Source organism: Nannobrachium achirus (genome assembly GCF_963921795.1).
Source record: "Nannobrachium achirus genome assembly, chromosome: 18".
In the NCBI taxonomy this organism is placed as follows: Eukaryota; Metazoa; Chordata; class Actinopteri; order Myctophiformes; family Myctophidae; genus Nannobrachium; species Nannobrachium achirus.
In genome coordinates, this window is record NC_137825.1 from 8480112 (window position 1) to 8505140 (window position 25029).

At 43.5% G+C, this 25029-nt stretch overlaps 1 protein-coding gene across 1 annotated transcript in view; it reads left to right on the forward strand.

The window, feature by feature from the left end:
* Positions 1-25029, forward strand: part of LOC308303581 (attractin-like protein 1) — a 179494-nt gene that overhangs the window by 28205 nt on the left and 126260 nt on the right. The window contains exons 7-18 of the mRNA XM_080747989.1: positions 135-309; positions 3018-3105; positions 5147-5474; positions 6786-6969; positions 8687-8841; positions 10127-10211; positions 11330-11544; positions 14009-14127; positions 15252-15384; positions 17830-18017; positions 20065-20278; positions 21308-21499. Coding sequence (XP_080604115.1) covers positions 135-309; positions 3018-3105; positions 5147-5474; positions 6786-6969; positions 8687-8841; positions 10127-10211; positions 11330-11544; positions 14009-14127; positions 15252-15384; positions 17830-18017; positions 20065-20278; positions 21308-21499 — 2076 coding nt within the window. The remainder of the gene's footprint in view (positions 1-134; positions 310-3017; positions 3106-5146; positions 5475-6785; positions 6970-8686; positions 8842-10126; positions 10212-11329; positions 11545-14008; positions 14128-15251; positions 15385-17829; positions 18018-20064; positions 20279-21307; positions 21500-25029) is intronic.

A 25029-nucleotide genomic window follows, 5' to 3' on the forward strand; every position in this document is an offset into this window, starting at 1 on the left:
GTCAAATGGGGCATGATGAGTTATGCTTATGTAACCCTTTAGCGAGATTTGTTTTTTGATCACTTTTTTTTATCTAAACGGAGATCTCCGTCTTTGGCACGAAATGTGTTAAACATGTGTTGTTGTTTCTCCAGGTCCAGACTGCTCCCTGACGGTCCCCTCCACAGAGTCCTTCTGGGTGCTGCCCAGTGTCAAACCCTCCAGCACCTCCCTGGCCCGGGCCTCCCACCGCTCCGTGGTGCAGGACAAGATCATGTGGGTGGTGGGGGGCTACACCTTCAACTACAGCTCCTTCCAGATGATCCTCAAGTAAGTCCTCATGGCCAGGACACTGGGTTAGGGTTAGTGGAGGGCTGCCAGGGAACCCTTTTTTAAGGGGGAACGTTCACCAGTCCATTGAGACATTGTGAGTTTTTAGATTGACCTCTTTCTGGAAAAGACATTCGTTGTAGAAGGAAACCATAGCAGACTAGGGGCTCCATCTTGCATGCTGCCTTAGCCCTTATCCTTAAAAATTTTTGAACTTCTTTTCTTTTTCTTTTTTACTATTTTGATCTACAAGCTCACAGTGTGTCCGTGTAGATCGGCTAGTTGAACTATTTTATTGTTTCAAATATTTTGTATTAATTTTACATTTAAATACCAGGCATAATGTCAGGACATGAACTATTTTAAAACGTTTTTCGCTTGGTGGAGCGCAAGATACAGTAGGGCCCCAAGTACATTCGTAACTCAGTGCTCTTCAACTAAGAATGGAGGGTTTAAGTGGTTGCAGAAGGAAAGAAATGCAGGACTGCTAACGTTGGTTGTTATTGTGATGTTTGAAGCATTAAACAATAGGTAGCTATGGCTATTTCTTTATGCACAGGCACTTATTATGGGGAAAACCTCCCTTCATCTCATAATGATCATTTGAGATGATACTCTGTCCTCTTGGGATCCATGGTTTCCCAGGTACTGATAGAATGAGTCCAGGCACAGAGCAGCCTCACACTGACGTTTCAAAGCCCAGCCACACTCTGAACATCAATTAGTTCCATTCAGTGTTCCTCCGACAGAACTGACGGAACATGAAAGAGTGAAAAACAACCTTCTCTCTCTCTGGAGCTGAGAGAGGACTCTTGGAAACCATTCTGTTACTCTTGTAATTAATCCATTTAGGCCTGGAATTATTGAATGCTTTAACCAGCGAAAAATAGCAGATATACAAGCTCGCAGCGCGGCACCGAGTGCCGCGCTGCGAGCTTGTAGATCTGCTATTTTTTGAAAAAGTTGTGAAAATGTGTGCAAATCTTTGAATATATGTATTTTCAAAGCGAACATTTGTAACTCACATTTTGCTTCTGGGGGGTCCCTGGAACGAAATACTTAGAGAAGGGGGTCCGTGGCCAAATACATATCATTTTGGGGGTCCTTCACATGAAAAGGTTTGAGAACCACTGACACAGTAGTCTCTCAAGAACAGACTAACTGAGCTCCATTTAAGTGAAAAGGACCTTTTCTTTGACGACGGCTGGCCAGATTGCTGACATAGAATCATAGGTTTTTCAAAAAATCTTAGAAGGATTCAAAAGACACTTATAGAATTGGGTCAAAATTCAAATTTTCACGATTTTTCAAAAATAGCAGATCTACAAGCTTGCAGCGCGGCACTCGGTGCCGCGCTGTGAGCTTGTATATCTGCTATTTTTCAATAGTTAAAAGCATAAAATAATGATACACAATAATCTGTACCCGTTCTGAATGGGTTAATCCCATGAGCGACACGCACAGACGCACACGAGGCCTGTCGGAATCTCCTGCTAAGGTCCCTCGCTGTTTCCTCTGTCTCAGTATTTCTTGAAGACAGGCTGATATTAGCAGAAGCCTGTCTTCTTCTTCTCTAGACAGCCCTGCAGCTCATGCATGCTGTGATGAACTCCCCCTCGCTCTCTCTATGGCTTTCATGCTGTAGATATGGTTGTTCTCAAAATTATTCAACCCCTCCTCTCAGCAAATCTGGTTTATTGGCTAAATTCACAAACGAACAACTGAATGAAATAAATAAATCAGACAAGAACAATGTAAATAGCTCAAAAGTAACATTTGGTGTTTTTTTTTCTTTTCTTTTTTTTTTAATTCAATGCTAAATGCCACTTTCAACGCCACTTTCACTTTCAATTATTCAACTCTTAATTATACCTGAAAACATCTGTAATCAACTGCAATCGACTAATCAAGGGCTTAAATAGTTGCATCAGATGTGCAACATGGCCTGACTAGAAGTTTGTTGACTTGTTGACTGTGATTAGAGCAGTTAGAAACATGGCTAAGTTCAAAGAATGGTCAGAAAAGTTCAGAGAAGAGATTATTGCTTTGTAAAAAAAAAAGGAAACAGATATAAAACAATTGCAAAGACACTGAATGTTCCAAAAAGTACAGTTTTGAGCATAGCTGACAAGTTCTAAGTCAAAGGAACAGTGGTTACACTAATGAACACATTTGTCAGAGGGGGTTGAACATTTTCAAGCACAACTGTGTGTAGTTGTCAGTCATATTGCTGCTGCTGACAGCTGACAGCTCCATCATGAGTCTCTTGAACAGGGATTGCAGTTTGCTGCTTCAAGCTTTTTGCCTTCTGAGTCGTCCTGAACACTTTCTCACATATTCTCCTCTGTGAATATATGTCTCGTACAGCTGTTTCATATTGTACTGTTTTGTCACAACCACTAGTTAGTATGACCTCAACAGAAAGGAAAATTATGAAAAACTAAGGTTGTAAAAAATTGCCCATATTGTGATCTTGGAAAATTGGCTATTTTAAACATGTCTTTGCCTATATTGACATGCCCAAAACGGCAATGTTGTCCTTTAAACATACAGTATACTTTGTTTCAGATCAGCATTTCTTTCCCCAATTTCAGAACGTTGAAAATGTTGAATTCCGTTGAAATCTTTGGAAGATTCTTTGCCTGTAATGACATACAGTATACTATAGGCTGCCAGGTACTTAAACTGTGTGTGTGTTTGTTCCCCAGTTACAACCTGGACAGTGGGGTGTGGAACACCGTTCCCATCAACAGTGGCCCTCTGCCAAGATATGGACACTCCCTAGCTGCTTATCAGGTGAGTGCACACACACACACGCACACACGCACACACACGCGCACACACGCACACACACACACACACACACACACACACACACACACACACACACACACACACACACACACACACACACACACACACACACACACGCTACTGTTATTTCTTTCTTTCAAGGCCAAACAGTAGGTGGGTACAAGGCCCTGGGTACAAGGATTCACTGTAGGCAAGCACGTGCACTGTGCACACATACAGATAGACATCAAAGGGGGCTTGAGCCCCTGGCCTTTTATCCGTCTATAAAAAGTGCCCTCTCCAGACCATGAATGCAGTTTTTACTTTGTCGAAGGAAGTGCAAATGCCCTCTTTCTATGCCATACCTGAAGGCAGCATTCAAGAAAATTGCCTTGTCAAAACTCTCCTGAACTTGAATGCAGCATCTTATGTTAAAAGAATTGCCCTCTCTGTGTAGAAATCCATGCCGTTACGACACATCTCCAGTCTTGACTTGATTAAGCTTATAGTTCAGTGTGGGATCACTGTAAAGTACTGAAAAATAGCTGACCTCCAAGCTCACCAAAGAAAGACATTTCAGCCCATGCCTCTCCAACATCCTCTGCACAGACTGTAGGCCCCCCTGTTTGAATGTTCTTCATAGGGGAGGGGTTTTCAAGGCCCCCCCCATCGTGGGCCCCGGTAACTCAGAAATATGAGAAATAAAATGTATTGCAACAGATAAGGGCCCATATGTGGAGTGTGCAGCCATCTTGTGGTGATAGACTGTAATAGCAGCCTCTGACTGCATCTTCTCACAATTAATATACCTGTATGAACTGTATGTACAGCAGGGGTTCCCAAACTTTTTTGTCTCAGGGCACCCCATGAATATTTTTTTAACCCGATTTATAGCATATCGTCGTTGTCGGGTGGAAACCTGACAACGGGTTAGGGTTAGGCACAATGCCTCGCATCGCGAGGCGTTGTGTGCTTGTTGATCTGCTATTTTCACTAGTTTTGTGCGACAGAGGTTTCTTCCTGACAGTAATGATATTTTAGTGATCATGTTGTGAGGAAAACGTTGAGATAATAGACATTTTGGTTAGAACTTCAAGTTTAAAATGATACTAAATATTTTTTGTGTCCAAATAAATTCCAAATATTATCAAATTATCTCGCGGCCACCCCTGGACTGCCGTTGCGGCACCAGGGTGCCCCGTCACCCACTTTGAAAACCCCTGATGTACAGTATGTACGTCTGTAATGCGCGTATTTCGAGAACCACCCGACTTCACACAGAGCCTTCATTAGTATCACTGGTAACACCTTTGAAGAAAGAGAGCAGAGACCTCTCCCATATGGCTGCTGTGCCTATTCATATGTAGCCTGTTCATTGGCTCATTTGTGTCAATGGAAAGCTGTCCTGTGAAAAAGTGTACAAGGACACTTAAGGGCTTTGCGCTCGAAGTAAGCCATTTACCATGAGAGGGAGTGGGTTGTTGGCTGATTTACCACTGTTCCAGGGTTGTGGCACGAGGCGAAGCCAAACAACCCTGAAACAGTGGTACCCTCGCATGGTAAATTGCTTTTTTACCACTTCTACCATATAAATGAAAGAAAACAAAGTTGTAACTTGCAAGGTTATTTAGTTACAATCATTAATTGTTTCTGCAACACAACAGTGGGCTGGGTTGGGTCCATGAGCCAACTCAGGGTTGTTGACTGATTTACCACTGTTTTAAGCCAATAAGAATCCAGTATCTTTTGATTTGAATATTTTATTGGAGGATTAAACACTTGAGATGCAGCATCTCGTCTTCCAGAGTGTCCTCAGGCTCAACACACAAACAATGACATGATACAATCACATAACAATCACAATACATTGACAAAACATATAAGGGTTATCTGAACGTGTGACCACAAAAAGTGGTAGAAGCCCTCTCTTTCAACAGTTTTTTGTATATTTTGACTCTTGCTTGTAACTTGTACTTTTGCAATGTAAACACATGTTTTCTCTTGCCAATAAAGATCCATTTGAATTTGAATTTGTGTGTTTCAGGATGACATCTACATGTTCGGGGGGAAGCTGGAGGCGGGAGCGGGCAACGTGACGGAGGAGTTGTGGGTGTTCAATGTGCCCAGCAGGACGTGGCAGCAGAGGACCCCCTCCTCCTCTTCCTCCTCCTCCTCCTCCTCCTCTGGGGCCCTGCCAGGGACCCCCAGCGGTGGGGGGACCCCCGCGGGGTCCGGGGGGGCCCAGGTGTACGCGGTGGAGGGCCACACGGCCCACTGGGTGGTGCTGGAGGGCGGAGAGGCCGTCATGGTGGTCATCTTCGGATACTCACCCATCTACAGCTACGTCAGCAACGTGCAGGAGTACCACCTCAGTAAGACCACATGCACGCACGCACGCACGCACGCACGCACACACACACACACACACACACTCAACATTTGTCAAAGATCTGCTATTTTCAAGAGATTTCTTAAATACATTTCGAACTGGTGAAATGGGACATTCTGCATTCTGTTGGTAAATTGGTACTTTACTTTAAAGGTGATACACCATGCATTTAAAATTATTTATGTCATATTGTTTATGTCCCAAAAACGTTTTAACCTCCGCCTTCCCAAAACCAGAGAAAGACACAATGGTCAGAAATGGGACTTTGTGAGGATAGAAGGTGCTAGTGGGACCCCAAAAAAAGGTTTTAAAATAAGAAAAGTGAAATTTCATGGTGTATCACCTTTAAGTACATTTTGATGCCGATACCTTTGTGCTTTGATTCGAGTACATTTTTAATTCCAGACTTTTACTTGAAACAGAGTATTTCTGTATTGCGGTATTGATAATTTTACTTGCACTTTTTCCACTGCAGCCTACAAGTAGAATATGAGTATTATAAGTAGATTATGTATCAATGTTTCCAGACAGTAATCACTTTGCCATCCTGCTCGTTCCAACACGTGGGAACTTCCTGTGTGTCCCGTTGCCGTGGGCAACCACATAAACAATGAGAGGAAACATGTTCATAATGATGTTTGGATCCATTGTTATCATTGTTGTTAGCAACCGTGGTGGAAAGACTACTCTGTTTTACTCGGTAAAATTATTATTAGCACAATATAAAAACATAAAATAAAACCTTTTTTTCAGATCTGACCTTGTACTCAAGATCTAGATTTCTTTTAACAGACAACATAAAGTAGGGCTTAATTGGTTAATGCATGTTTTGTAATAATAATCTAAATCTACAAAGTAATTCTTGATGATTAGTCTTTGAATATGTTTGTCCTGATTCTTCTAAATCCTTCTAAGGTTTTTGAAGAAACGCATGTTTCTTCGTCAGTGGTTCTCAAACCTTTCATGTCAAGGACCCCTAGAATTATATGAAATTGGGCACCGACCCCCCATCTCGAAATATTAGGTATCAGGGAATCAAATATTTGAGTCGCAAATGCTCGCTTTAAAAAAAAAGATCTATTCAAAGATTTGCTAAACATCACGATTTTTCAAAAATAGCAGATCTACAAGTTCGCAGCGCGGCACTCGGTGCTGCGCTGTGAGCTTGTATATCTGCTGTTTTTCAATAGTTAAAGCATTAAATAAAGGTTAAACTGTTCTAAATCGATTAAAATGTGTGTCCTCACAAGTCTAACATAAACCTGTGTGTGTGTGTTTCTCTCTCTCTCTTCAGGGCAGAACACGTGGACCATGCCAGAGACGCGTGGCGCGGTGGCACAGGGCGGCTACGGGCACAGCAGCTCCTACGACGCGGCCAGCGCCAGCGTGTTCGTCCACGGAGGGTACAAGGCGCTGCCCGCCAACAAGTACGGCCTGGTGGACGACCTATACCGATACCAGGTCCACACACGCACCTGGTGGGTTCACACACACACACACACACACACACACACACACACACACACACACACACACACACACACACACACACACACACACACACACACACTCACAGACACTCACAGACACCCACAGACACATTGCATGCACACAGACACACACATATGGACACACTCAGACAGACAGGCACTTCTTTTTTTATTTTTTTTAAAGATTTGTTTTTGGGATTTTATGCCTTTATTTGACAGGATAGTAGACTGACAGGAAATGGGGAGAGAGATGGGGAATGACATGTGGCAAAGGTCGTCCGGATCGGGAATCGAACCGGCGACGCCAGCAGGTATCATAGCCTAGTACAGGGGTTTTCAAAGTGGGTGACGGGGCACCCTGGGGTGCCGCGACGGCCCTCCAGGGGTGCCGCGAGATAATTTGAGAATATTTGGAATATATTTGGACACTTGAAAAAATATTTAGTATCATTTTAAACTTGAAGTACACAGTTATTTTCAGTCAGTTCTAACCAAAATGGTATCTCAACGTTTTCCTCGCAACATAATCACTAAAATATCATTACTGTCAGGCAGAAACCTCTGTCGCACAAAACTAGTGAACACAGCCGATCTACAATCACACAACGGGCGTTGTGTGCTAGTAGATCGGCTGTTTTCACTAGTTTAGTACATTTTATAGATGATAAATACAAAACGAACGGTTTTGGACATACAAGGTTTCCACCCGACAACGATGATATGCTATAAATATAAGGTACTGGGAGTGAAAATTATAATGTAGGGCTGCCTCGGATTAAAGAAATATGTATGGGGTGCCCTGAGACAAAAAAGTTTGGGAACCCCTGGCCTAGTATATGGTACGCGCCTTGACCACCAGGCCAGCGGGCGCCCCAGACAGGCACTTCTACATAGTTGCTTGACGGGGACACACACCGAAGATCAGCTATTTTTGGGTGTGCGTTCCCCGTAAGCAACTCCAAAATGCCATCCAAAAATATAAAATGCATTTCATTCATGAAATTGACATCCTGAAATGTTGATGTCCTCGTAAGTAGTGATACAAACTGTGTGCGTGTGTTCACGTGTGTGTGTTCACGTGTGTGTGTGTGTGTGTGTGTTCACGTGTGTGTGTGTTCACGTGTGTGTGCGTGCGTGTGTGCGTGCGTGCATGCGTACACACACATCCGGGACAACGCTCCACACGTCCCAGACTCTTCTCCCTTCTGGCCCCCAATCTGTGGAATGAATTCCACATTGCATTTAGAAACGCAGACTCACTCCCGAGTCCCTAGTTTCCGCCGTAACCTGAAAACTCACCTCTTCAGACTCCACTCCAGCCCTTAGCACTTGCCCTAGCCTCGGCGACCTTGTTTAGATAGCATGTTATGAAGACTGTTGCCAGGTCATATTCCATAGTGTGTGCGTGTTTATAGTTTCAATGTACAGATCATTTACTTTATTGTTATTCTACTGTTAGACCGATGAGGCTCTTGGTTTACCTATGGTCCTAGATTGCTATGCATGTACTGTAATGCAATACCTTGTGTTTGTCCTTGCTTATTGTAAATCACTCTGCTAAATACCTAAATTGTAAACTGCTTACCAGGACCATCCTGAAGGAGAGTGGGTATCCTCGGTACCTCCACTCCGCGGTGCTGCTCAGTGGGACCCTGCTGGTGTTAGTAGTAATACTGTGTGTGTGTGTGTGTGTGTGTGTGTACAGGACCATCCTGAAGGAGAGTGGTTATCCTCGGTACCTCCACTCAGCGGTCCTCCTCAGTGGGACCCTGCTGGTGTTCGGGGGGAACACCCACAACGACACCTCGCTCAGCAACGGAGCCAAGTGCTTCTCTGCAGACTTCCTGGCCTACGACATTGGTAGGAACCCAACGCTCTTTGATACACTGACATTTATACAAGACAAGTTCAAGTTTTATTTGAAATCATCGTAGCATAGCATTATGAATTACGTTTCTTACAATTAAATTAGGACAAGAGCTCAATTAAAAACATTAACTAATCATCTTAACAATACAAACGTTTCTATTAGTTCTGGTAAAGCTTGTATGCTCTTGGGAGGAACGTCATCTGGTGCCTTTGTGAGTGACTCACAGGTTGTGTGAGTGTCCTCCCATTCCGGCTGGTTGTAGTGACTTGTATTTGCAGACAGGCTCTGAATCATTGGACTGGTCCCTTCTCTCAGTAGTTGGTTTAAGGTGTCTCCCCACCAAACAGCCTACAGAAGACTCCTTCTGACTGTACACAGACTGCAAAGAACTGCAAAAAACTGCAACAAACTAAGCACTTTTTCTTTTTTTTTGCCGACGCCGACTGTAGTTACTGTATGGCAGTGTTGCCAGATCTGCTTGTTATAAGCGACTATGAACTGTTTTCCTATAATGTTGCTAGTTGTGGGTTGCTTTTGTTTGGGCTTGTTTCCTACCGACCAATTGCAAAAGCGACCGACCGGTTTTCGATCGACGGGTTCCTACAGCCCTATCGGCGGCAAGCGCCTCTTGCCGACAAGTTGCCGATGGCTTCCGGTCGGCAGCAGACACTTTCCGCCGCCGATTCGTGGCCGAATCGGTGCGGTTCAAACCTTGCTTTAGAGTGGCCTCCTCTCCTCGCCTCCAGAGTAGTGAAGGAGTTAGTTGGGATCCTAATTCTTACAATTAAATTAGGACAAGAGCTCAATTAAAAACATTAACTAATCATCTTAACAATACAAACGTGAATCTGAGAGAGATGATGAAGCAGGGACCCCCACTACGTATTGCATACAATTGTGTTGCAGATTAAACCTTTTTCATAGATTTCATAGATAGCTTCATTTGACTTGTTTGACAGCACTGTGATCATTTTCTTTTTTACTTTGGTCTTTTCTATTGATATGTTTTCAGACATTTCACCGCTTAAACCCTCAGTACTTAGCTTTTGACTCTTCCTCTACACACAACCTCTTTGACAAAAATAGTCGATCTACAATCTTCTAGATGTGAGCTTGTATGTGGGCTATTTATGGCGAAGAGATTCTGTAGAAAAGCAGTCCAAGCACAGAGCCAGGTCCAGTTTATTACGTGGTTAAATGAGTCGAGTTGTTGGTTGAAACCTTGTCTTTCTTTATGAATGTGAATGTTTATGGATATGTTGTTGTTTCTTGCAGCGTGTGATGAGTGGAAGCTCCTCCCCAAACCCGACCTGCATCGAGACGTCAACCGCTTCGGACACTCAGCTGTGGTCAGCAACGGGTCAGTCACACACACACACACACACACACACACACACACACTCTCTCTCTCTCTCTCTCTCTCTCTCTCTCTCTCTCTCTCTCTCTCTCTCTCTCTCTCTCTCTCTCTCTCTCTCTCTCACTCACTCACTCACTCACTCACTCACTCACTCACTCACTCACTCACTCACTCACTCACTCACTCACTCACTCACTCACTCACTCACTCACTCACTCACTCACTCACTCACTCACTCACTCACTCACTCACTCACTCACTCACTCACTCACTCACTCACACACACACACACACACACACACACACACACACACACACACACACACACACACACACTGTGGTCAGCAACGGGTCAGTTCTGCCTGCACGGGCACCCATAACATATAACGTACATCACAGACATTTGAAATGTTTATTTATGTCCACATAAAGACAAGTACAAGAATGCCTTGTTGTACAAAGATCAGATAACACACACCATCCAATCTAAGTTGCAGCGTGCACAATTCCACAAGAACACGGCTTGTTCAATCATGTTTCTTCAAGTTGCATCTGGTTCCCCCCAAAAGAGAGCGAGTCTGCCGGATCTGCGGCCAGATATAAAAGCATTATTTCCATTATTTCAACGGGGGGTCCTCAGAGTTACTACAGGGGGTCCTCCAAATCTTTGTCTGATAGAAACCTTTTTTTTCTCCTTTTTTATATGCATGCACTTGAACCATAGTGTCCATATTTTGAGAACTTAAGCCAAAAATAGCAGATCTACAAGCTCACAACGCCTCACGCTGCAAGGCATTGTGAGCTTGCGGATCGGCTATTTTCGGCAAAAAGGTTTTGTGTAGATGGGGTAAAAGAGCAGACTAAGTACAGAGTGTAGGTCATGTTTATTAAGTATTGACGGTTCAAGTGGTTAAATATCTGAAAACACAAATTGACATGAATCCAAAATACACTGATGATTGATTGTGCAGTCAAACAATGAAACTATATGGAATCTATGAACATGTTGTGGGGGGGTCCCTGCTTCATCTCTCTCTCAACTAAGGGGTCCTTGGCCTGAAAACGTTGAAGAGCCCTGGTCTAACCTCACCCTGCTCTCTCCTCTGTGTTGTCGTCATCAGGTCCATGTTCGTGTTCGGTGGTTTCTCCAGTCTGCTGCTGAATGACGTGCTGGTCTACAGACCCCCCAGCTGCAGGGCCTTCCTGGGGCCAGAGAGCTGCGTGGGGGCCGGCCCGGGGGTCCGCTGCGTGTGGAGCAAGGGCCGCTGTGGCCCCTGGGAGCCCAGCATGGACGACCAGGGACTCAAACCAGCAACCTTCTGTCCTGCTAGAGCTGGTGAGAGAAGGAACACACTCCTCTGTAAACACTTTAGTTAAAGGTCAGGTCTGTAATGCAGGGGTTCTCAAACTTGTTTGTGTCGAGTACCCCCAAATTGATATGTCCTGCAACACAAAATAACATAAATACATCTTCCAATGAAATGTCACATCACCAATACATCACATGCAGCATGTGTGCGTGTTACATGAACTCGCTAAATAAACATTGAAAACCACCTAAAATCCCTAACAATATCAAACCATAAACACATCTAAAGTGCATCACTGGCCTGCAGCTTATTCTATAACACTATTTACACACTTTCTTTAAGGAGAGTTTAGATTAAGACTGCCAGTTTAGATTGAGACACAAAAGCAGCTCATTCCAAAGCGAGAAATACCTAGTTTCATACTGCTGTGCATTCAACTTAATCAAGCGTTACTCCTAAGGTAGTGAGGGGCTTTGCCATTTAAAATGTTGTACAGGAGTTAACGTTCTTGGTCCTGGGGACGGATTTCAGTCTCAGTCTTGATTTCAGGATTCCTTAGGGCATACATGGGCAACTGGCGGCCCGGGGGCAACCTGCGGCCCCCACCTACGCTTAATGTGGCCCGCAGGTTAATACCGGAATACTGATATGTTATTGATTTCAGCTGTTACAATTCCAAACATGACCTGCTTTAATTCTGTCAGCTTAATGACTAGTAGTATTAAAAAAAAAATGTGTATGTCCAATGCATTTGCATTTAAGTTCATAAAGTTAACATGAGTATATATAACTAAATGCGTTTGAAATTAAATCAAAATGTTACATCTCAGGATTCCAATAAAAAAATACAGAAAAAATAATTCAGGATTCCAATTCAAAAGAAGCTAAAATAGCAGATCTACAAGCTCAAAACGCATCGCAGCTTCTTTTGTATGAGATACTAGAATGACGTAGGACACAGCAATATGCAATGTGGCCCTCTGGAGTGAAGGTGGAAATATAGTGGCCCTCGCCATCATCAAAGTTGCCCACCCCTGCCATGGGGGCTATTTCTGAGATCAGTGCAGATCCGGAATAAAATAAATAACACCAGTAAGACTCCCTAATCGGGAGATAAGCGACCGTAGGTGGCTTATCTCCACAAATAGGGCAAAAATTTGTTTTTCCAAAATCTTCCTGATCCATGTTGATGACATGAGTGTAGACATGCTGTGTAGTGATATTCGTGATTTTAGGGCAAAAACTGTAGGAGCAGTGTCCAAAAATGTGTTTTAAAAATCGGCCTGAAGGTGGCGCTAGAATAGGGCCATGTGAGAAATGAGGGGTGGGGTCTCCGCGTTGCCTTGGCGGACGAATAGGTACCGGCCCCGGCTCTCCCAGACGCTCCTAGCCCGAGTTATGGCATTTTATGTGCGCTGCAGTGGCAGGGGGTACTCCACTGGGGGCGCCACCACTTTTGCATCCGTTCTGGAGCACCAGGAGTCGGTGGTCCCCGGGAATTCCCCGTGAGCAGCCCCGTTGGGGTGGTCATTTGGTCATCTTTGCACATTTGGTCATTTTTTAAATCTGGGGGTCCCCCAGGGACCTGGGGGTCCCTGGGGCTCCGGGGGTCCTTGGAGGTTGTAGTTTGGCAGGCAAGGAGTGTGTGTGCAAAATTTGGCATGGATGGGGGCAACGGTTGTGGAGATATGAGCAGGGTAATATTATTGTCTTTCTTTTGTTCTCACTTGCAACCTCTCCTCTTCCCTGCATTCAAGCTGCATAATGGTTCATTACTACTGAAGTCTACATGTGTAGAAGTGTCTTCCTCTGTGTGTTTAACTTTAACACACTGCTGCTATGCACCATATGGCCGTAAAGTCAATACCTACAGTTACTGTAGGTACAGTAATATTTTAAGATATAAGTATTTGTCCAGACCAGCAATAGTCTATCCACAACTGTCTATCATCCCATCGTGCATTGCACAGAATGTGCAGGCAGCTTCCGGCACCGCAGCCGAGAGTGATCTACAAGCTCACAACGGTTGCATCTGCGATGCGACGTGAGCTTGTATGTCTGATGTTAACCAGAAGTGTCCCGCAAATAATGCTACAGTAAATTCTCGCAGAAACAGGTGGATAGAATACAACAGATCTTCAGAAGATACTTCTAAAAAATGAAGCATGGATTGGCACACACACATTCAGTGAAGGCTGTTCAGAACTGTCTTGCTTGTGCCATGTTTCAAGAATCACATCAGAATATCTCTCTCTCTCTGTCTGTCTGTCTGTCTCTCTCTCTCTCTCTCTCTCTCTCTCTCTCTCTCTCTCTCTCTCTCTGTCTCTCTCTCTCTCTCTCTCTCTCTCTCTCTCTCTCTCTATGTCTCTCTCTCTCTCTCTCTCTCTCTCTCTCTCTATGTCTCTCTCTCTGTCTCTCTCTCTGTCTCTCTGTCTCTCTCTCTCTCTCTCTCTCTCTCTCTCTCTCTCTCTCTCTCTCTCTCTCTCTCAGCCACGGTGGATGAGCGGTGCTATCGGTTCTCAGACTGTGCCAGCTGTACGTCCAACACCAACGGCTGTCAGTGGTGTGATGATAAGAAGTGCCTCTCTGCTGCCAGCAACTGCACCTCCGTGAGTCTGCCACCGGATGGCACTGTGGTGCTTCCACACACTCACACACACACAATGTTAGGATTGAATGCCGAACATTATATACTTCAACATTTGACTTAAATTAAATTACTTTCCACCACTCTACAGAATATGTTTTTCCTTCTTTAAAGGAGTAGTTCACCCCCAAAATGACTTTATTTCTATTGATTACTCTTGCCATGGAGACTTGGGTTCAGTAATATTTTTTTGTATTTGTCACAAGACAAAAAAAATATTTTTGTCAATTTATCCCCATTGATTCCGGGAATCAATGGGGGTAAATTCATTGTTATCAAATTTTTGTCTTAGGAATGCAACAAAAACTCAAAATATTATTGAACTCAAGTCTCCATGGCATGAGTAATCAATAGAAATAATGTCATTTTGGGGGTGAACTACTCCTTTAAGTTAACTTTTTTTGGGGTCTGGTTTGATGACCATGTTTTAAACCTGATTTAACTAATTGATCTTCCCACTACATCCAACGGCTCCAAACTGCTAGTCTGTTGTAGTCTGCTGGCATTAGTTAGCAAACTTGGCATTTAAACGTCAGGCGACAGAACATTGCATTCAGACGACAGGCTTGCTTCTGCACTGCACTGTGGCAGACTGGAGAGGTCCATTCTACAGTGGAGGATTTAAAGGACAACTTTAGTTTTTTACAACAAGGGTTCATATTTGAGATTGTAATTAGAGAAAAGAAAACACGAGTGTTAAAATGTTTTCATGTACTGCTTTCTATCGTTTTAGCCATTTAAGTATTTAGATTTCAGTGGGGGCATGCACTGGACACTGTGTATGCAAGTGGCTAAATATGTCTTTTCAGACACAATAAGTTGACAATTTCTTTGTTACTGTTTACACCAGCCCCCATAAGTCACATCTGCCCATGAAATATTGCGGATGGTTCCCTGTCGGCAGCAGATGCTTTCCGACGGAAAAGCGTGGCCGAATCTTTGTGTTTAAAAGCTGTCTTTAGACATGCTGTTGATGTCTCCTCTCTCCCTCTTCAGAACGTGAGGAACTTCACCCAGTGTCCAGTAAGGTGCAGGTGTTTAGGTGTAGACATGGTGTTGATGTGTGTTCTCTCCACTCCTCTACAGAACGTGAGGAACTTCACGCTGTGTCCGGTCAGGAACGAGCAGGTGTGCAGCAAGCTGGCCAACTGTAAGAGCTGCTCCCTCAACCTCAACTGCCAGTGGGACCAGAACCAGTCTGAGTGCCACGCCGTGCCAGGTGAGACACCACGATAATATTATATCATTATCTTCATCTCTCCAGGAAGGTCACATGAGGGCAAGCTCTCGTTTCCAATTACGCCATGACTACAGCAAACATAGCATGAAATTAAACAAAACTAAATGACAAGATAACACAGGTACAAGATGTTCAAAGGATGCGAGTACAGACAGATTTCTCCCACAAACTGTAGACGGATGTGTGTGGGGCATTGTGGAGAAACCCGGTTCAATTTAACAGTTGGAATTTTTAAAATCAAGTAATCCTGTGAACAATTTTGCGACCAGCCCCATCTGTTTTAAATTTTTTTCTCCAAAAGTTTTCAAACATGGCAGAGCTTGTACGTGTGCATTTTTTGATAAATGCATACAATGATCGTGATGCTGTATTAACTTTAGCTGGGGTCCACATTTGAAGAACCACTGGCTTAGATCCCTTTTTTTTCCCTTTCATTTGCAATCTTGAAGTGCAGCTAAAAAAGGTTGCCTCCCGGTCGGCTGTTTCCCATTTCAGCTCAGTCACAAAGCCTTGCTCTGACACCTTCCCTGAATTAAAGCCAACAGAGTAGAATAGAATAGAGTGGATTCAGTGGAAACCCCCCGGAGAGATGATGCTATCTGACTGAAGCTGTCAGCAAAGATAATCTGTATGCTAGACACAAACATTTTGTCTCTCTAAGGTAGACAAATATTGTAATATTTTCCATGCAGAGTCTTTGGTATTTCTATGACCGCTGGCTCTGATCCTACCTCTCACAGGCTGCTATTACGTTTTAAATCATCCTTAACCCTTAAATGCAATTAATTATTGAAATGGACTAAAATCTTGTTTTATTCGATGGCCTTCCTGCCCTGGCATTTGGCCTCTGTGCCCTCCGCCTTTTTACGAGTCAATTTCATTAAACGTCCCACGAAGTTTGGCCAATGCCCAGCTTTGCGGGACGGACACACGGATGGACGAACATATCCAGATGTAGGAGCAGTTAGCACCCCTCAAAAAATGGATAAAACCAAAGGCCAAGTGGCTTTGCCCCAGGCTTAAGGCCCATTTCCACTGGGCCAGATAAACGGATAAAAAAAATCTTTCTCCATTCAAGTGGATGGTAAGATACAGATAAAAAAAAAATATCTGACAGATATTTTTTGAAGCGGTGAAAACCGCTTCCAATGAGTGGCTTTGTGTGTCCCGCGCCCATATATGGTCATTTCAGTCCAGAATGAACAGTTTTTTTCAAAAACAAAATGTGTATTTCATGTCCATATATGGTCATCTCAGTCCAGAATGAACAGGCTTTTTCAAAAACAAAATGTATGTCACCTCATGTCCATATATGGTCACTCCAGTCCAGAATGAACAGGTTTTTTCTGTCTCGTACGACTCCAGAATATCAGTCCAGAATGAATAGGCTTCTTCAAAAAGCAAAATGTGTGTCCCATGTCCATATATGGCCATTTCAGTTCATAGCCATTTTCTAACATAAATAAAAATCATTAAGCATATTTAGCTTGCTGCTTAGCAGAAATGACATTTTAAAATATATTTTCACGAACGGAAATGACCAGCTTCCATTACTCGCAGTTCAGGAGCTGTAGTTCCAGACTGTATATAGCATTCAGAGATTTTGGAATAGTTGTCTGGCTACGCGAGACTACCATCCACTTGAATGGAGAAAGATATTTTTGTATCTGTTTATCTGGCCCAGTGGGAATGGGCCTTTAGACTGATGCTAGGTTCTTGGTTTACCTAGTTACCTAGTTTACTGAGGAACTACACTGTCTATCTGTCTTACCTTGCTTATTGCAAGTGACTCTGGATAAGTGTGTCTGCTAAACATTAACCCATTTAGGCCTAGAATTATTGAATGCTTTAACCAGTGAAAAATAGCAGATATACAAGCTCACAGCCGCGCTGCGAGCTTGTAGATCTGCTATTTTTGAAAAAGTCGTGAAAATGTGTGCAAATCTTTGAATATATGTATTTTCAAAGCAAACTTTTGTAACTCAAATTTTGCTTCTGGGTGGTCCCTGGAACTAGATATTTTGAAATGGGGGTCCGTGGCCAAATAATTATCATTTTGGGGGTCCTTCACATGAAAAGGTTTTAGAACCACTGACATAGTAGTCTCTCAAGAACAGGCTAACTGAGCTCCAGTTAAGTGAAAAGGACCTTTTCTTTGACGATGGCTGGCCAGATTGCTGACATAGAAACATAGGTTTTTTCCAAAAATCTTAGTAGGATTCAAAAGACACTTATAGAATCAGGTCAAAATTCAAATTTTCACGATTTTTCAAAAATAGCAGATCTACAAGCTCGCAGCGCGGCACTCGGTGCCGCGCTGTGAGCTTGTATATCTGCTATTTTTTTATGTTTAAAGCAGAAAATATTGCGTCATAATGTGTTCAGGCCTAAATGGGTTAAACCCTGTGTTCTCCCCCCATGCAGCCCAGCAGTGCAGCGAGGGCTGGACTCAGGTGGAGGAGGCGTGCCTGCGTATCAACGCCAGCAGGGAGAGCTACGACAACGCCCAGCACTACTGCAAGAACCTGAACGGGAACATCGCCTCGCTCACCTCCACACAGCATGTGGACTTTGTTCTGGACCAGCTGAGGAAGCTGCATCTCACTGACCAGGTAACTGATCCTGTTTGTAGTGTGAAGAAAGCTCACTGACCAGGTACTGATCCTGTTTGTAGTGTGAAGAAAGCTCACTGACCAGGTACTGATCCTGTTTGTAGCGTGAAGAAAGCTCACTGACCAGGTACTGATCCTGTTTGTAGTGTGAAGAAAGCTCACTGACCAGGTAGTGATCCTGTTTGTAGTGTGAAGAAAGCTCACTGACCAGGTACTGATCCTGTTTGTAGCGTGAAGAAAGCTCACTGACCAGGTACTGATCCTGTTTGTAGCGTGAAGAAAGCTCACTGACCAGGTACTGATCCTGTTTGTAGTGTGAAGAAAGCTCACTGACCAGGTACTGATCCTGTTTGTAGTGTGAAGAAAGCTCACTGACCAGGTACTGATCCTGTTTGTAGTGTGAAGAAAGCTCACTGACCAGGTACTGATCCTGTTTGTAGTGTGAAGAAAGCTCACTGACCAGGTACTGATCCTGTTTGTAGTGTGAAGAAAGCTCACTGACCAGGTAGTGATCCTGTTTGTAGTGTGAAGAAAGCTCACTGACCAGGTACTGATCCTGTTTGTAGCGTGAAGAAAGCTCACTGACCAGGTAGTGATCCTGTTTGTAGTGTGAAGAAAGCTCACTGACCAGGTAGTGATCCTGTTTGTAGTGTGAAGAAAGCTCACTGACCAGGTAGTGATCCTGTTTGTAGTGTGAAGAAAGCTCACTGACCAGGTAGTGATCCTGTTTGTAGCGTGAAGAAAGCTCACTGACCAGGTACTGATCCTGTTTGTAGTGTGAAGAAAGCTCACTGACCAGGTAGTGATCCTGTTTGTAGTGTGAAGAAAGCTCACTGACCAGGTACTGATCCTGTTTGTAGCGTGAAGAAAGCTCACTGACCAGGTAGTGATCCTGTTTGTAGTGTGAAGAAAGCTCACTGACCAGGTAGTGATCCTGTTTGTAGTGTGAAGAAAGCTCACTGACCAGGTACTGATCCTGTTTGTAGTGTGAAGAAAGCTCACTGACCAGGTACTGATCCTGTTTGTAGTGTGAAGAAAGCTCACTGACCAGGTACTGATCCTGTTTGTAGTGTGAAGAAAGCTCACTGACCAGGTACTGATCCTGTTTGTAGTGTGAAGAAAGCTCACTGACCAGGTACTGATCCTGTTTGTAGTGTGAAGAAAGCTCACTGACCAGGTACTGATCCTGTTTGTAGTGTGAAGAAAGCTCACTGACCAGGTACTGATCCTGTTTGTAGTGTGAAGAAAGCTCACTGACCAGGTACTGATCCTGTTTGTAGTGTGAAGAAAGCTCACTGACCAGGTACTGATCCTGTTTGTAGTGTGAAGAAAGCTCACTGACCAGGTACTGATCCTGTTTGTAGTGTGAAGAAAGCTCACTGACCAGGTACTGATCCTGTTTGTAGCATGAAGAAAGCTCACTGACCAGGTACTGATCCTGTTTGTAGTGTGAAGAAAGCTCACTGACCAGGTACTGATCCTGTTTGTAGTGTGAAGAAAGCTCACTGACCAGGTAGTGATCCTGTTTGTAGTGTGAAGAAAGCTCACTGACCAGGTACTGATCCTGTTTGTAGCGTGAAGAAAGCTCACTGACCAGGTACTGATCCTGTTTGTAGTGTGAAGAAAGCTCTCTAACCAGGTATAATAATAATATTAATAATATAATAATGACAAATTAAACATGGGCCAAATTGTCAAATATTAGAGGCATAAAACCGTGTTATACAAAATTCCTCAACTCTTAGTGCTCGTCAGGGTGCCGGGTTCCCAGTTAAAACTGAAAAGGTTGAGAACCACTGGCATACACTACCTGTCTTTGGGCATTGCGCATAGGAAAGTAGTGATGCGCATAGGAGTAAGCGACCTGTTATTGAGCTGAATTATTGCTATATAGTCCTGGAAATTGGGTTAAATATTCTGTTTTGGAAAGGTTTTGGAAATTAATTGATAAAAATGTGTGGGAACCCTGATTGATACTTTTACTGAAGTAAAAAAAAAGTGAGTACTTTTTCCACCCCTCATGTTGTCCTGTGTCCCTCCTCTGTAGCGCCTGTCCCCCTGGGTGGGTCTGAGGAAGATCAACGTGTCGTACTGGGGCTGGGAGGACATGTCTCCGTTCACCAACAGCAGCCTGCGCTGGCTGCCCGGGGAGCCCAGTGACTCGGGGTTCTGTGCCTATCTGGAGGAACCCCAGATCACCGGGCTGAGAGCCAACCCCTGCACCGCCTCCGCACACGGACTCATCTGTGAGAAGCCCGTCGGTGAGTTCTGTTCTACGCAACACAGAACCAGAGAGCAGTGTTCATTTGGACAGAAGATTTAGATTTAGTTTTCATTCTTTTTTTGTAATAAAAGTCATATTTTAGTCATCTGAAATGTCTTGGTTTTAGTCTAGTTCTGGGGTTTTCAAAGTGGGTGACGTGACGGAGCAGCCTGGGGTGCTGTGTCGGCAGTCCAGGGGTGCCACGAGATAATTTGATCATATTTGGAATTTATTTATTTGGATATTTAGTATCATTTTTAAGTGGGTGTCAGGGCACCCTTGGGTGCCGTGACGGCAGTCCAGGGGTGCCACGAGATAATTTGATCATATTTGGAATTTATTTATTTGGATATTTAGTATCATTTTTAACTTGAAGTACAAAGTTATTTTCCATCAGTTCAAACAAAATGGCTATTATCTCAACATTTTCCTTGACACATAATCGCTAAAATATGCCATAAATATTGTGTAGTATATGTAAATATCACATGGTTTTTAGTCTGCTAAATCTACGGTTAATTTTGTCGACACAAAAGTATTTTGGTGGGCCTTGATGGCATTCCATCCATATTGTGGTTTTGTGGAATTAATATTTTCCCATGTTTGTTTTGAATTTGGGTGGGTACCAGATCCGAGGTGCTCCCTCTAGTGTTGTGGCTGTGGGTGTCACTCACTTTATAGAAGTAGTTAGACATGGAATGAGGGCAATGTCCCTCTGAGTATCTTAAATACCAATCCCACTGACATTAGTTTAGTTTAGTTTATTTGATCATCTCATACTTTTCATACAGGTCATACATTCATATAAATCATTGTTACAGGTGATCAAAAGGAATAGGCAGAAGCTGAAAGCTTGTGAATGCCTATCCTACGTATACATGAATTAAGACATTGATTAGTTATAATAGTTAATATAACATTTGCTTCTCTTCTGAGCCATCTCTAACTAGCAAAGTGTGTTGGACTTAGGCGGGTCATGGGCTTTATAGGCCTAGTATAAGTCATTTAGTGTATTTATTTTCCACAGGGAGTCCCAGTCAGAGCGCCCGTCCGTCCTGTAAGAAGCCGTGTGCGCTGCACACCAGTTGCACCAACTGCACCAGCCAGGCCATGGAGTGCATGTGGTGCAGCAGCACACAGCGCTGTGTGGACTCCACCGCCTACATCATCTCCTTCCCCTACGGACAGTGTCTGGAGTGGCAGACCGGAGACTGCCTCGGTAAGACAACTCACCCATCGCTCGCCATTAAAAAGAGTGGAAGCGTTCGGTTAGTGCCAGTGGTGGAAGAAAGTGCTCAAATGTTTTAAGAGGCCAGTTCACCTCTGGGGCAACCAGATCTTATTTTATTGTTGTTTGGGACACGATCAACACAATCCTAAGTTATTTTTTGTGTTCAATCTGTGTTATTTTAGTATTTCAGCATGAATGATGATGCATTTTGCATCATATGAGTCATCATGCTGCATCATATGATGCAAAATGCATCATCATTGATGCTGAAATACTAAAATATCTCAAAACACAGATTGAACACAAAAAATAACTCAGGATTGTGTTGATCGTGTCCCAAACAACAATAAAATAAGATCTGGTTGCCCCAGAGGTGAACTGGCCCTTTAAGAAGCTCTGATCATGAGCAAGCGGTGAAGCGGATGTGAATCCTCCTCCCCACTTCGGTTTCGTCTTTACACTCTTGCAAATGTATCCTAATACACTGCTCAAAAAAATAAAGGGAACGCATAAGAATTGCAATGTAACTCCAAGTCAATCACACTTTTGGGATATCAACCTGGCCAGTTAGGAAGCAACACTGATTGTGAATCAATTTCATGTGCTATTGTGCAAATGAAAAAGACACACAGGTGGAAATGAGGCAATTTGTAAGACAACCCCTAAAAAGGAATGGTTTTTGTAGGTGGTGGCCACAGACCATTTGCCTGTCCTAATTTGTTCTCCCTGATTTTTGGTTAGTTTTGGATTTTGCCAGTGCCCTTACCACTAGAGGTAGCATGAGGCAGTATCTGCAACCCACAGAAGTTGTTCAGGTAGATCTATACTTTCTATGTGCTTTAGTTCTATATTTTTATGAATTCTGAATGAATGAATGATTTTGTCTGGAGGGCCAAATTGTCATGTGAAGCTTGACCAATCCTCAATACTGCATGCACAGGACATGTACGGGACAGACAAAGCCACTCCTTGAGAATCTATGGGAATCCTCAAAAAAACATGTACGGGACAGACAAAGCCACTCCTTGGAAGCGTCTTTCACCGCTTCAAAAAATAATCTATGTAAAGATATGTACGATAAAATATATTTTCGTGAACGGAAATGCCTGCTACAGTACCTCTCTCGGCTTTCGGGAGGTGTTGTTCCAGATTCTATATACAGTAGCGTTCAGAGATTGTGGAATAGTTGTCTGGCTACGCGAGACTAACACAAACACAATTGTCCCGGGGGAAGGTAAGCTGGGTCGGGGAGGAAGGGCGTTGATTGTAAAATCAGCCTCAGGGTCTTATAAACCTTCCCTTTACCATCCCTTCCCTTCAATCCACCGCTTTGAAAAGCCTGTGTCTTTGGAGAAGTCAATTGGAGACAAAGCGCGGTGGTGTTGCTTGTGAGACCTGCTTTAACTTTTCAGAACGGTACTCTATATTGTGTATCATTATTTTATGCTTTAACTATTGAAAAATAGCAGATATACAAGCTCACAGCGCGGCACCGAGTGCCGCGCTGCGAGCTTGTAGATCTGCTATTTTTGAAAAATTGTGAAAATTTGAATTTTGACCCGATTCTATAAGTGTCTTTTGAATCCTTCTAAGGTTTTTTGCGAAACCTATGTTTCTATGTCAGCAATCTGGCCAGCCATCGTCAAACAAAAGGTCCTTTTCACTTAACTGGAGCTCAGTTCTTGAGAGACTACTATGTCAGTGGTTCTCAAACCTTTTCATGTGAAGGACCCCCAAAATGATATTTATTTGGCCACGGACCCGCATCTCAAAATATTTAGTTCCAGGGACCCCCCAGAAGCAATCTTTGAGTTACAAACGTTCACTTTGAAAATACATATATTGAAAGATTTGCACACATTTTCACGACTTTTTTCAAAAATAGCAGATCTACAAGCTCGCAGCGCGGCACTCGGTGCCGCGCTGTGAGCTTGTATATCTGCTATTTTTCACTGGTTAAAGCATTCAGTAATTCTAGGCCCTAAATGGGTTAACCTACAGCTTCTGTCAGATCTCCTGGCCTCAGCCATCCGTATCCACTGTTGGATATCGGGCTACCAAAGGTCGCTGATAGAAACAACAGTGTCTGTGTGGCAGGGGAAAGAAACTAAACACACCATTAGCCTCTGCTGACCGTCCAACACAAAACCTTCCCTGTCCTTTCCTTGCTCTGTAATGGCCAATTATTCTTCCAATTAAGACGGGGCCAAAGGAAGGTGGATTTCCCCCCGTGGCCACTGGTCACGACTCACAGCTCAGCTGGACCATCACACCGGTTCAGAGACACTGGATGGCAGCAGCAGAGCTTCTCAAACATTGTCACGTCAAGGACCCCCAGATTGATATAGTCGCAGTGAATTAACGCTCTACTTTATACTACAGTGTCACACAAAAGCATCAAAAGTAGCAGATCTCGAAACGAACTCGAAACGCAGCTCAAGTCGACACATTTTCAGGTTTGAGCTAATTTTGAATTTGAAACCTGAAAAGTAAGACAATATGCCATATGCTGTTGACCATTTTATTTGGAAGGATCTTGTGCCAGAGACCTCCATCCATCCATGAGAGAATATTTGTCAAGTTTTGTAGCTTGTAGATCGGCTATTTTTGAATAGAATTGGGCACACATGTTTATACTGTTACACATTTTGCTCGAGACCAACTGGAAGCCCCCCCAAGGACCCTTGGGAGTCCCCGGACCCTACCTTGAGAACCAGGGCTCTATAAAGCCGGGCTCTCGGCTTTCAGCTGGCTCTGAGGTGGGACGGTAAACCTTCCCTTCTGTCCACACATGAGACCTGCTCTAATTTAGATCTTAACCCATCCAGAACGGGTACACAGTAGGCCTATTCTGTATCATTATGTTATGCTTTAACTATTGAAAAATAGCAGATATACAAGCTCACAGCGCGGCACCGAGTGCCGCGCTGCAAGCTTGTAGATCTGCTATTTTTTTTAAATCGTGAAAATTTGAAATTGACCCGATTCTATAAGTGTCTTTTGAATCCTTCTAAGATTTTTTGGAAAAAAACCCTATGTTTCTATGTCAGCAATCTGGCCAGCCATCGTCAAAGAAAAGGTCCTTTTCACTTAACTGGAGCTCAGTTAGTCGGTTCTTCAGAGACTACTAGTGTCAGTTGTTCTCAAACCTTTTCATGTGAAGGACCCCCAAAATGATATTTATTTGGCAACGGACCCCCATCTCAAAATATTTAGTTCCAGGGACCACCCAGAAGCAAAATCTGAGTTACAAACGTTTGCTTTGAAAATACATATATTCAAAGATTTGCACACATTTTTACGACTTTTTCAAAAATAGCATCTACAAGCTCGCAGCGCGGCACTCGGTGCCGCGCTGTGAGCTTGTAGATCTGCTATTTTTCACTGGTTAAAGCATTCAATAATTCTAGGCCTAAATGGGTTAATGCCTATCGTTTCCCCCTCCTCGCATAGCAGGAGTATAGATTTCTCTGGACGTATTTTTAGGCCACCTCTACTTTAATTTTACAGTTACAGGA